Here is a 14,076-nt window from a genome sequence, read left to right as displayed (position 1 = left end):
TTTGCATCCAATAGAAGAGCACATGATTAAAATACGAGACAGGCAGCCTCAATTCGTAAGTCATCATCCATATTGTAAACAATACATAGAAAGAGGTCCGGGCTGCTACTGGCATTAGTTTGTGGTATTTTGGAGTAATGGGAGACAGAATGGAAGTGGTCAGTGAGTTCACACGTTTCTGGCATCTCAACGTATGCTTAGTCAGTACAGTACGGCAACAGCTCATGGCAACGTTGAATTAGTTCTAATAACCGGTCATTACTTCATTATTTGTGTGTCTGAGTGCCTTAGGACTGCATTGGTTGCATGGTGGCTAAAATTTTAAAACAAACGTAGTGTGTGTGTATACTCAACAGACACCGCGCCCACAGACAAGGCCAAGTGATACGTTATCATGTTGTTATTACTTATGGGCAAGTTTTCAAACAGAAAGCTCTGTGCTTTTGTAAATGTTCAATATAACCGGCTAAAGCAGCGTGGTTTTAGTGTGGTGTTTGTCTGTCTTTCCAGGATAGGATAAAGTACTGTAGTAATATAAAGGGCTTTGCATCAACATAACAGACTAGTAATCAAGGAAAAGCATTACAAGGATACAAAGCTCATTCCTCTTTCCTTCAGTGCTCTCATGTTGTGTTCAAGTGACATCACAATATTCTCATAAGAATATAATTTATAATTGAGGTGGTGAACAGGTGGCATCATTAAAGTGGTCAAAACGTAATTTGTTTTATAACTAGTTATGGTTAATAATGATGTAATTACTGGGCCTGTCCACATGAAACAAAAACTTGCATAAAGTTGAACCTTTTCTCTGTCAGCACAATATGGTCAAATTATCTTCTCACAATGGGGTGCAAAAATGGTTGCAACATGTGATGTTTCAGTTAAAAGTTTAATCTGGAAGGTAGAGAGACCTATAGCCTCACAGACAATGATAAGATGAACGGGCGTTTCTTTCAAAAGCTGTCTCCTCTCTCCCTCATAGTTCTATTGGCACCTGTCCTCCATCGATGACATAACAATCCAGAACATGAACGCAACCTCTTTCACTTATTCTACTATGCTCTTATTGGACAACGTCTATTCATAGACTTCCTATGATGATGTTGTTTTTTCATCCCTTTATTCTTCACTGATTCCCAGTGGACCCAGTGAAACAGAGAAGTGCCATATTCAGATTTAGATGTGTATAATCACTGTGCAGCACAAAGCTTATAGGACTTAGCGGCATAGTGAAGCTTATTCTTCTTTGTTTATGCTAAAAGTGTGTTTTTTCTAAACAGGAGATCTCATTCGAATATATTTCAAATATAAACAGAAAGAAGTGTGTATGGTTGGCCAGGCTAACAGTAAATACTGCAGTATCAGACCTGTTGAGTTGAGAAGAGAAAATAAAGGATAAAAATGGTCTTGTATGTACAGTGGGAGGGTAATTAAAGTATTTTTGTAGCGCAATGATGTTGAAAAAGTGAACATGATAGGCCTAAAGATTGTAGTTTAAGATACATCCACCTCAATTTGGTACCTGTAGTAGAAAAGTCCTTTTTGATTGAAAAAGAAAAAAGGGTAGAACAATACATCGAGTGTCTGCTGCAGCAGCGATGGGGAACAACAAGGTGATGTGGTGCAGTGTGTGTCCATAGTGCATGATTCATGAAGTTGGGGTCGATCGTGCCCTGTCAGGTCGACTTGTGAGGGACGGAGCACTACAGAGACCAGACGTGTGCACGCGCTGGTGACCTTCAGCGGTGCACGGATGCAGTCATCTCCACTCACTCCCCATGTTTTTCACCACAGTTCAAGAGGAAAAAGTGCTGCGCTGGCCGCTTCACTATGAGATAGAAGCTAATAGTATAGAGTAACTGTCCACTGGGAACTGCATAGGAGGATCGCATTGCAGGGTCACCGCAATACAGTAGCATGCAACATTCGCTCGCCACCACCACAATGGGATGGGAGAGATTACACATGCATGGAGAGTGATAGGTGTTTGAGGTCTTTGGCTCTTCAAAAGGAAATTAGCAGCACAGCTCTACATTTTGAGCCATCTGTTCGTATTTACTGGGGCCGCGCAGTTGTTTTGTTCAATAAGACCAAACAGTTGTTGCGCATAAGCGTTTATTACCCAGAAAACCACAGCTGTGACCTCGAATCACCGCATTTGTGTTTGGTTGGTTGTCTGCGCGTTGGGAAATCTCCTGCTGAGATCTTGTAAGCATCACTTCCTCTCGGCTCCACAGGGAACTCTTCAGGACGTATCGTGAAAAACAGAAATGTAAAGTCTACCCAGCCTCGGTGGAAATGCATTGTCCCATGTAAATGAATGGAACATAATCATACAGAAACTTGTACATCCCTATGACATGAGAGAGGGAAGAATTGATAATGGATAATGATTCCGACTGCATCCAAGATCAAAATGCTGCCTTAAAAGTCTGTAGAGTTCATCTTTTATTTTTCTTTGGAATAAAGGTCTTGTGTTTGTCTTTTGATTTGCTTGCCACAGTGATGGCTTTCTTAGTGACATAAAGACATCAATGTAAAACCATTTGGGGCGTTGCTAAGAGACCTAATGGTAAGCAGGGTAATGTTTTGTAAAGAGATTTGAAATGGTGAAAATTTCTTACCAGATCTTCAATGATCTCTTTGACAGCTGCCACCACAAGGATGAAGAGGAGGGGCACCAGTGTTGTCCAGCGACCAGTGGGTGAAACATCTGGAATTTGCTGAACAAAGAACATGAAATGTTAGCAACAGAGACTCTCTATGTAGCGAAATTACAATCTCAGTATCAGTGTAGGGGTGTAGGGGCTGTTTTTCGGCTAGTCAAGTCAATAAGCTTTATTAATGTGGATCCAGTAAGTTCAGATGGTCAAACCAACTTCTGCAATAAAATGGGCAATAGCAAAGTTAGCAGTGATGCATGCTTTCTAATACAACAAATATCCTCATTTTAACTGTTTAATTAATTTCAGACTCTTAAATGTTCATGTTACAGTGCAAACGAATGATAAAGTAATAGGATGATAAAAAGCCAGTGAAGTGCTTCTGCTACCACTGTTTCACTCTTATGGAAACTTGGGAGAAAATAGATCTCTCGTCTTGCTCATCTGCATGGATGTTTTATTCAAGGTCGCAGCATCGACAGAGCAGGTAATGAAGATTCACACTGGCTGCTGTTCAAAGCACCAACTTCAAGGTTACTGGATAGAGTGGGTTTCCATCTTGCAAGCTTTCATTAACATAGACTAGTCTGTCAGCACCGCTGCTAGAGACGCTACTACGCTAGCACAGCTCAGTGCCTTCATATGCCGAGAAAAAGGCTTGGGATGGTTCGTTAAGGCCGTACTCTATATTATTATACAGTATTATCATTTGCAGTTGAACAAATGTTCTTTATTCCATAATCTATTCTAGACAGTTTTCCAGAATCACATGAACATGTTGACAGTTTTATAAGTGAATGCAAAAGGGCTTCTCAAAATGTGACTTTCTCGCCAGAAGAGAGAAATATGTTTTCCCTCTTTGTATTTTGTGTAAAGACAATTGTGAGGGGGAAAAAACAGACCACTGTGCACTGTGTAATATTATTATTTTTTTGCTTTCTCAAACCCAGATGTGGATCTGATACAAAGTTAGCAGGTTTCTTAATTGTTAACATGATGGCAAAGCTTAGCTTTGTGCTTATAAACTCATCCTTGTGAAGACTTGGGATGTTTGGAATGTATTTGAAAAGATGGGAATGAGTTTGGACCGTAGTTGACAGGTCAAATAAACTCCTGACATAGTTTGAAAATGGGAAGAACTGTCTATAGTAAAGACAGAAGGCAGAACCACATGTCATGTTTTATGCAGGAACTCTACCACCCTGAAAAAACACTTTGGTTAATGGCACAGTGGCAATAGCGATCCTCAGACTAAATGTATTGCATAGCACGTAATATGTCATAAGCTGTGCTTGGTATGTTTCTGCTGGCAAAAGCAGCTTTATTTAGTGGTACGCGTAGTATTACATGTATTATTCATTGTCAGGCTCAGATATAAAAGGAAGCTATTGTGTGTGTATGAAATTACAGTCATGACCTTAGGGAGATGGCGTCGGTCAAGGCAAACCCACCAGCCATATAGCAAAAACTACAGTCGGGGAGAACAGTGATGTAACGCTAATGAGGTTCTAAATCAACTACGGTCCTTGCACAGTCCGAGTAAGACGGCAGCATCAACACATCTTACCTGCAAAAGTGCAATGAAGAGGAAGAAGGCATTGGCCGCTCTCCGGAACTGAGAGTAGAGAAACCGGGGGAGGAAGGTGAGGACGTTATATTTGGCAGTGCTGCAGCCAGTGTCAACAAAAGAAGAGGGTGAAAGGGGAAGAGAAGGAAGCAGATGGTTACAACAATGAAAGAAAGTACAGTATACGACTGGGCAATTCATCGAAATCGCAATCCCTACTTTGGTCAATTTCAATCATCTTTATCTTTATATTCGTCTGGTTTACATACAATTCTTTGGCAGAAACAGAACCTAGTTTTGGAGTTTGGACAAGACAATGCGTTTTCTTCATGTAAATTGTGTGACATGGAAGCACCAAGTACAGAAAAAAGTCAATATTTGTGCAGCGATGAAAATCTGGCCAACCAAAACACAGGACCTGGCAAACATGAGCTATGTGCTTGGTATTGCAGTGGGCTTGCTGGGCTGCAGGTGATTTTATACTGGAACTGGTGGAGCCATCAAAAGAGCCCTAGAGCCAGACCTCCAGCAGTCTGATTTACGGCTGTGTAAAAGGCCCAGTCAGAACAGCCACTTTGGAGGAAGATATATGCCATGATGTATGCCCAGCCACTGGCAATGCTCTGCTTACTCACCCGCGCACAAACCAGGCACACACACACACACACACGATATGAGGCCATAACCCCCGGCTTATGGAAAAGAGATAAGCATATGGATTTTACAGTAGTAAGCCTGCAGCTTCGACTCTGTTGTACAACAACAGGTACAGCCGAAGTGAAACCCGCCATGGTCTCACCACAATGTAACACCACACGAATGAAAATGGATGAAAAAAGTCAAATTGCACTATAAAAATGTTTAAAAGGACATACATCAAACCTATACAGGACCCCTTCAGCCTGTTTGTGATATGGGAAGCCATTTATACATTGGAACTGCTCGCAAAATTGGAAATCTGCGCTCACCTGACCAGAGAAGAGTATGAGGATATAAATAGTATACAGTAGTAACACGCAGAAACAAAATACCACTGAGGTGATACGGATAAAACATCATCATGGAAATCCGGGCCATGAAATATGAAAAATGGTCTATTCAATGATATAGGGCAGACAACTTAATGATCTCAAGCCTCATCATCTCAGAGTGACACCATAAATAACTAAAAACCAAACAAAACAAGTTGAAAATGGAAAGTCCATTAACTTCCATAATGTCTATTCCAGTGCAAACCCTCTCCTAGAGCTGAAAGATCTGATGTTGATGGATGCAGAATATAATGCATCTGTCAACATTTGAAAAAAGCAAATGGAAAGGCAGAAAAAGGCAAGTGCAAATGGGCTGTGCGTCTAAAGAGTGATCATGTTACAGTAAACAGACCTCCTTTGTACAGTGGTCCATGACAGAAGGCCTAATAATGAAGTATGTTGTCATACATCATCTGATGCAGCGTACAATGACGTGAATACATTTAGAGCACAGTAAAGGTGTGTCCTCTCCTCTGGGTATTCAGCCTGGCTGTGCTAATGCAGTTACTACCTTCCCTGGGACATACAGAAAACACATGAAGTTATCACTGTGGATCAGCAATATCATGTCAGAAAAATCCTGTTAAAATAACTGACAACTGATTGTGTTAATAAATTTATAATAAACCGCGTCGTAATCTGAATCTAGATGCAACAATATACATTTCGTGATTTTGATGAAAAATGCCCCTTAAATATAAAATCCCCAACAAGAAATCTTTAGTCAGCTTTTTAGAAATGCTAAAAGTATTAATAAGGTATTAATAAGCATTAGTAATTAATAGGCCATGAATAATATGCTTGTAAAGCTATTAATAAGCAGCTTATTATATTATCATACCAGAGGGTATTAAAATAATGCTTGTAAAGATATTAAAGGGGCTAGATGAAAGTTAGCCATTTTTATACTCACTACTGCCACCTCAGGTCATACGTGTAACTGCACCTTCTATATTGAGCATGTGCATGACAGCACTTCAGACCCGAATTAACACCTTTTTGAATGACAGTGCAGGATTTTAGAGGTAGTTGTGGTGAACAGGTCTGAGCTCATTCTACACCTTAGGATATTGTTTGAAGATGTAGGGGGAGGAAAATACATAATTTTAACATTTTCAAACCATGACTAATATGCTTATTCATGGCCCACCCAAATCAGACTACATATGCTTATTTAGTACCTCATCAATACTGAACAAGCACCCCTTAATACAATGTGATACCAGCTTTTATTCAAATCTTTCTCACTCATTAGGTTTTTATTTGTTTGTTGGTGATCTTTTGGCCGTTTTGATTTTCATCATTAGTTTCCAATCTGGAAAAGGATGCAGTGGGGCAGCTCTGATTGCTACAGCACGACTTCCTCCTGAGATCATCTGACACGCTCCTTAATGGATGATTATAGATCGTTCATTTTATTTCCGGGCAGAAGAACCAGGATCACAAGACAATACGAGAGGAGCAAAACTTTATTCTCTCACTCACAGATCCACTAATCGATTGTTAATGCTTAACCTTCAGTGTATAAAAAATACACTGAAGTCCAATTACTTTTGTCATTGTGAATACACTATTAGTGCTGATTAGTGCTTTAATTATATTCCAAATAATGATTGTTATAACTTGGGTGTTTTCTAGCTGGATCACAATGTTTACACAGATCAATCTGCCTTAACCTCTTAACCCCCGCCTTAACCCTGCTCATTTTCTCCAGTTCAGTTTTACCCAAATCTAAAAGCTTGACTATAGATCCCTGTAATGCCTCATTTTGTCATCATGTTTTCATCACATTTTTGGTGATTTTTTTTGTCACATATTGGTCGCTTTTTTGTGTCCGTTTTGTTTAATTTGAAGCTTTTTAATGCTTTTTTTTACCATGTTTGTCAGGTTTCCTCCTGCTTATGTCTATTTTTTTTTTTTTAACTATTTTTTGTTGTGTTTTTATAGATTTTTTGTCCTGTTTTTGTTGCTTTCTCATCACTCTTTAGTGGTGTTGCTGTCACTTTTTTTGTGTCAATGTTGCTTTTCCGGCACGTTTTTGTCTCTATTCTGCTGCTTCTTTTGACTCTTTTTTTCACTCAAGGAGCTTTTAGATTTGGGCAAAGCCAAACTGGGGAAAATGTGCTCGGTTACGGTTAAGGGATTAAGCCACAAACAAACAGCCAAAACCTGATTTCTACAATTACAGCGTTGGGCTGTTTTGAAACAACATCTTGTATAAGCAGATAGAGAAGTCCAAGATGGATCACTCACATAGAGGCAGAACTGCACTAATCCAATCGAGTGGATGAGACTATTCATACTTTCTAGTACATCTTTACAGAGGTTAGTGTCTGCCAGCTGATGGTCGACGGGGATCCAACCACAAATGAGATAATCGAATCAGACGGGCCATCGGCTAACCACTCAGGCTCATGCAACCTCACACAATGCAGATGCATGATGCCTTTTACACAAGCTGTGCACCATGTCCTATTTAACCATTCATATGGAGGGATCTGATCAAAACAAACAGATGGCACAGGCACAGCATGTGGCTTTAGAATTGTTTTATATTTTGGCCAATATCTCACAGGTTTCTTTCTTCAAGTAAAGCCATTAGAGAGTGCATATTGTCTCGGCATTTACATTACCAACTGTGACTGGCACTACTATATAAAACTTTTAAGTGCTCCAAGTACTAATGGGATATGCCTTTACTAGAGACGTCATTCAAAAATATAAAACCATTAAACCATTACAGTAAAAAGGAAGAAGATTGAATCATAGCTTGCTCATCAGGGTGATGGCAGCAGGAACAAAGCTGTTGTTAGACCACTCGTGTCTTGATACAGCACATGTTAGGCCTGAACGTGAATAACTGGTTTTGTGATAGGTTCAAGGTGTTTAGAAAAAAGCTGTGCCATAAAAAACTTAATAGCTCTACAAGAAAGTTAAAATACATATGATAAAGTTATAGTTTTGATCTCAAACATAGAACTTGCTCCGTATTTTTCTCATTCTGTACCAAGTACCTCTCCCGCTGTTCCACTGAACACATTCCACAATCTTTACTTTCACTTTTAAATGGGGTGAATAAAAACAAGGAAATGTGCACATGATTGGTCATGTTTTTTGTCTTCACTGATCTAAATCACCTGTCTTATGTCTTCCTGGTGGTTTATTTCCCTGTAGAGCTGAAAGCTAACAAGGCACAGACACGTTTCATTACAGCTGCTCTGTATAGAACAGAAGGAACATAGGTCTGGTTGTACATCTCACAGCATCTCCTTGTGTAGTCGCAGTGACTAGCATCTGTGCTGGCCTGTTTGGCTAGTCCGATCTAGGTAATTTGAATGAAGACTCAAAGAGCTGACTCAAAGTAAAAGTAAAAACAAATATCAAAACAAAAATGTAATTGAACAAAAATAGTCCTGAGTACTAGTTATCAATGTTGTAAACTCAATGTCACGTTTGTCTGTGTGATCGAATTATGCTTTAATATCACAACGAGTGTTGGTAAGTGTCAGCAGCATGTGTCTGTGGAGCTTAACCCTTGTCTCTCACAAAACACTGGATCAGCACTTAACGCCTACATAACTGGATGAGGGTCTATCCGGCTGCTTCCATTCGCAGTGGGATTAAACTTGTTATAAATTGTGCAATAAATCATCTTTCAATTCTAAGCCGCTCTGCCGAAAGCATTATAGCTGAATAAACAATCCTCAAGTCATGCATAACAGCAACACGAGGCATCATTTTGAGTTGTTAGAGGTAAATATTGGTGTGTTTGACACTATAGTTTAATTACAGCACAGTCACAATTAGGTTGACGGCATCCAGGCCTTATGAGGTCACTGGTGGCAAGACAAATCCACCTGACAAAGTAGGAAAAGGACTGTTGTCTTTGAATTGCAAATGTGACCAAAACAGATGCCAGGAAACTTGGGCCACACTCAGGCTGAGTTCTCTATAGCTGATACTTCAACTGCATTCGTAACAAGGAGGAGGGAGTGTGGTCAATACAGCCCCATAAGGCAATGATCAGGGTTCAGAAAACATCCATTACTCACTGTGAAATGTTGTAAGAGAAACATTAAAATATGTGGATTAAGACAGTAATCCAAAGAAACATGGCAATAATTACTGCCTTTTTATACCCCGACTTTGTGACAGAAATGGCTGTGTTTTATGCACATTCATGCTAAAGCAGCATTTGCTGCAGCAATTCTGAAACAACATTATTTTAAGTTGGGAAAAAAACCTGCAAACGCAGCAAATGTTGATCAGAAATCAAATGCTCAGTTTGCACATAGCCCTGTATACAGCTACAAAACGTTGTGCAATGTTACATTTTATTAGGGAGTTTATAGAAAAGGTTGTCTTTTTTAATAGTGTGTTTATTATGTCATATGTAGTTAGTAACAACACAACAACACAATCTGCACAGTCACAGAAAAAAAGTCACAGAAAAACTAAGTGAAAGGCAATTTTAGAAATCTTTTAATTGTGCCACAATTCAGCCAGAACAAGAGAGGGCTGCATTTAGAATGCAGCCCTCTCTTGTTCTGGCTGAATTTATGTCCACTATTGACTGGGAAAGCAATGAAGCACTGAAGCCTCAGTAAGATGCATGATATCATGTCAAAGTATCGTAGTAAAGTTTCTGATAAGATACGCGTATCACAACAAAGACATACTGTTGCAAAACGATTCTCCCAGCTCTATATGTCGGGTTATGTGTAAGAGTATTCATTACCCGGATGTGTGTAAAGTGATCAAATGTTTAATACCATAAAGGGCGTCACACAGTGTAAACGTGTCAGCCGTGTTTCCATAGCTTGTGTATGTTAACCCATACGCCCCGAAGTGTATCTTCATGTATCATATTTACAATGTGTGTAGTTGCAAGTAACACAGTATGGCTTAATTTAGCTGTTATGCTTGTGACCATAAAGGTTAATGTACTTGTAAAAGCAGTGACAAGCAGGTATGTCAGGCTGAGGTCACGATGGAAAACACTGACGACCCCAGGGTTACCATTACCAGTTTGAAAATAACAGCAAGGCAGTAAACTATTGCCAGAGGGGGAGAGGGATCCTTTTGCTGGCAGATCAATAACTCTACAATTAGATGACGAAACTATTTCACATGAATTGTTGCCAAATTCTCAAAGAAGTTACGAGGAGTTCGCCATGTAACTTGACAAGTAGAGTTCTACGAAACCACACTCAAGAGTAAGTATTTGAATTCATCAAACCATGAACACTTTGCTAACTGCGGTGTTTTCTTACCTAACACTGTTGCTGCAAAACTTGGCAAACTGTGGCTGGTTAAGGTATATGAGCCGGGCATCTTCTTGGTCCGCCAGAGATGTCTTTTCTGACGTGGTGTCTTCTGTCTTTTCATATCCTGCAACAGAAAGAAGACAGGATATTCTATAAGAGGCGTCCCACGAGTCCAAACAAAGGAGAGATGAGAAAGTCTTTTGAAGTGTCTGGTCAATGAGCAGAAATCCTTGAAACTACACAATAATGCAACAGACCCCAGACAGTGGAGTGAAGACATCCACCAGGGTGTGTAAGCTTATTGGCACAACTGTATTTAAAACAAGGAGCTAAACAGTGAGATGTTCTGTTGAAAAATCATACACAATACAATCATACAATCAAATACAATATGTAGCACATGGCGGTGACAAGTCGACAATGTATAGCCTATCTGAATGAAATAGATAGCGCAAATAAATAGGTTACAAGTAGCAAACTGCAAAGACTCCGATTATTTAGCTAGTATAATACTAACACAAATATAAGTAACCCAGTAGTTTAGATCTCTACAATCATTATCTGACATTTGAACCTGCTATTAGTTTGTATTTCAATCTTCTCTTCTCTCATGTCAATGCTATTAATGTCTTTAATATCTGCGAAGAGAACCATGTCAACCATGTAGGGGGAGGGGTTTCTTTTTCTTTCTTTTTATTGACTTTCTGACTCCTGCTATTCTTGGAAAAGTTGACACATTATCTACTTTAATGTGCTGTCGCAAGAATTTCACAATAGTCCCATGACATTGAAATCGACACCTTTGAGCCAAGTCACACAATGTGATGTTGTTGGACCTTGGATTTGCCCCTCTTTTCTTTTGTTTTACAGTAGTGTTGTTTGATAAAAATCTGTTTAATTCAAGATTCAACTTTCCAGATTTTAAAGCAGTACTAAGTAACTCTTGCCCCTAGAGGCTATAAGCACCACTGCAGGTGTCGTAGCATGTTGCGTTTTTTTTACTCATCAATTGTCCGTCAGAGTAAATACTATGCTGACAGAAAAGACAAACGGCGATAGGGATCTTGCACATCCAATTACACATTGGAGATCTTTTTTTTCACTCAACTTTTGGCTGTAAATACTGTTTAAGTGGCGCTAGCCCCCAGTTAGCTTTGCCCGTTAGCCTGTAAGCTTCTTCTTTGTGATTCCATGTATGTGTGTATTGGTGACTCCGACCCGGTGCAGGAAGTTCCAAGCATGATTTTCTAGACAGAGACACCAGGGGGAGACGAAAGTCCCCCCTAATCAGCCCATTAACACTTGCATGGGCGGCACGGTAGCACAGCGGTTAGTGCTCTCGCTTCACAGCTAGAAGGTCCGGGTTCGATTCCCACCAGGGACGGGGCCTTTCTGTGTGGAGTTTGTATGTTCTCCCCGTGTCTGCGTAGGTTTCCTCCGGGCACTCCGGTTTCCCCTACCACTAAAAACATGCACAATAGGTCAGGATGAATGATGTGTGAGTGAAAGTAGTGGTGGTCAGAGGGTCCGTTGGCGCAGACGTGTGTAGTCGCGAAAGCGCCTCTGACAGTCTCCCCCAGGGGAAACTGAAGCTACAAACGTGGCTTTCCACCACTGAGTATGGAGTGAATGTACAATTGTCTCATGTAAAGCGCTTTGTGACTATATGTCTGTGAAAGGCGCTATATAAATAAAGATCTTCTTCTTCTTCTTCTTCTTCTCTTCATTACCCCCAGAGGGCCTACGAAAAGGGTTTATTATGGTTATTTTACTTAGTACTGCTTTAAGTTGAGAAATAAAATGGCGGATGCTGTGCTTTGCTTTTTCCTGTGTGTTTTGTAGCTACTATTTGAATATTTTAACAAGTACAAATTGCGCTTGAGAGTTTCATATAACCCCCCTGTCCACGTCTCCAAATTGACACGCCTGGATTTGTATCCTCGGCATTGGCGCAAGAGCCCTCATTTGAATCTCCAAGTCAACAGTATCGCGGGCATCTCCGGTTGCATGAATGTATTTCCATACGCAGTGAGATGGGGGTCCTGCACTGACAGGCGGTGGTAATGGCAGCCAGGTTATCAGGTAAGGTCAGCTGGGTTCTCTCGACAACTGCACAGAGATTAAAATAGCCCAAACTTTGAAGGGGGGTCTCCTAAAAAGCTTTCCAGGTCAAGGTATCACCAACAACATCAGGAGAGTAACCCAAACCCTAGCGGATATGCCCCAGTAATAGGCCTGAGATCCGCTGCGGGCCATGTTTCCTGCTTGTCAAGAGGAAACAAAGAAGAGGCTGGCACAGTTCTCAAAGTCACACTTCCAACTTTCTCCACTCTTTCTGCGCTTTATTCTCACCTTACGCTTAACACGTTCTCACTGACGTTACACAAAACGAAACGCTTAAATTACACCTCTCTTGTTATTTTAATGATCCGCTTTGGGCCGGGGGTCCGATTACTGAGAAGTGTAAGCCAAACATTCCTGCTTCCCACCGTCATTTACTCACAAGCAGGGCAGTCCCCTTCAAGCGTGTGCTTCGGGGGGCTAAAAATAAACCACCCACCCCCTAGTGGTTTGGTCACAGGGAGAACCGAGGGCTGGCAATCCCGGTCCCGCTTATGCAAGAGCCCACTCCGACAGACGTCACATCAGCCAAGGTGGTTTATTGGATTAGCGCGGAGGTGAAGATGTGTGAGCCCACGAGCAACGGGAGGCTCGAGACGGGGGCTGATTCTTTAAGTGGAAACGTCTAACGAGTAAGGAGGCCATTAGTATGAGTATGAGAAAAGTAGTATTTGAGTTGCTTGAGAGTGATGTTGTCAAGAAGTCTGCCACTAGGCCAAGCTGTGTGTGACATTGTCTGCATAGCCTCTAGTGTAGAATATGGGGGGGGTTCTAAAACTTTATGGGACTGGGGAGACCTTGAGAACAGGAAAAAACAAAAAAAAACTCTTCCACTCCAATCAGTTTATCGCTACAATAAATCCAGGTCTTTAAAACCTTAAGTGGGGGTTAATCGTTATTGATTTCCTTATTGACAGTTGTTTCCATCAACCAATTCAAATGTTTGGGAGTGGTTATGATGAGTGAATTGCAATTTTGTTCTGGAGTCCCCTGCAAAGAGCTCTGAGTGTTCTGGTGTCGCTATATGGGGGGTATAGATTATGGAGGATTGGAGGTCCAGGGGGGGTTAGTGTAGAAGCTCAGTGGTGGTGAAAGCAGGGTCAGGGGGACTTGTGTACAATGACGAATGTGCAGAGGACAGAGCAGTGCTGCAGTATGAGCTGTGTGAGCACTGGGCCACAGCTCTGAGCCGCCCTGATTGATGTTGTGTGTCTGTGTTGTGAGTGAGCGCTCGCAGCAGGAGTGTGCCGGCACAGACCAGGTGCTGCAATGCACCAGTTGCAGCTGCTACTGCTCCTGCTCAACTTTGTGCTTCCTCCCTTTCCTGCTTTTTTTTTTCAATTCATCATGTTCAGTTTTTACAACGAGCGGATCCAGAGAACAGCACCGAGAACAGGGCGAGTAAAATTCTAATGCACATTTCA

General features: G+C 41.0%; 1 protein-coding gene across 3 annotated transcripts in view; it reads right to left on the bottom strand.

The window, feature by feature from the left end:
* atp8a1 (ATPase phospholipid transporting 8A1) overlaps positions 1 to 14,076 on the bottom strand; it is a 77,601-nt gene that overhangs the window by 54,352 nt on the left and 9,173 nt on the right. For all 3 annotated transcript variants that reach the window (XM_079556317.1, XM_079556316.1, XM_079556318.1), the window contains exons 2-4: positions 10,538 to 10,655; positions 4,234 to 4,333; positions 2,628 to 2,726 (exon numbers count right to left, since the gene is read on the bottom strand). In XM_079556317.1, coding sequence (XP_079412443.1) covers positions 2,628 to 2,726; positions 4,234 to 4,333; positions 10,538 to 10,655 — 317 coding nt within the window. The remainder of the gene's footprint in view (positions 1 to 2,627; positions 2,727 to 4,233; positions 4,334 to 10,537; positions 10,656 to 14,076) is intronic.

This window comes from Gobius niger (genome assembly GCF_951799975.1).
Source record: "Gobius niger genome assembly, chromosome: 5".
Taxonomy (NCBI): Eukaryota; Metazoa; Chordata; class Actinopteri; order Gobiiformes; family Gobiidae; genus Gobius; species Gobius niger.
The sequence above is the reverse complement of the archived record's forward strand: the minus strand, read 5'-3'. Positions and strand labels throughout refer to the sequence as shown.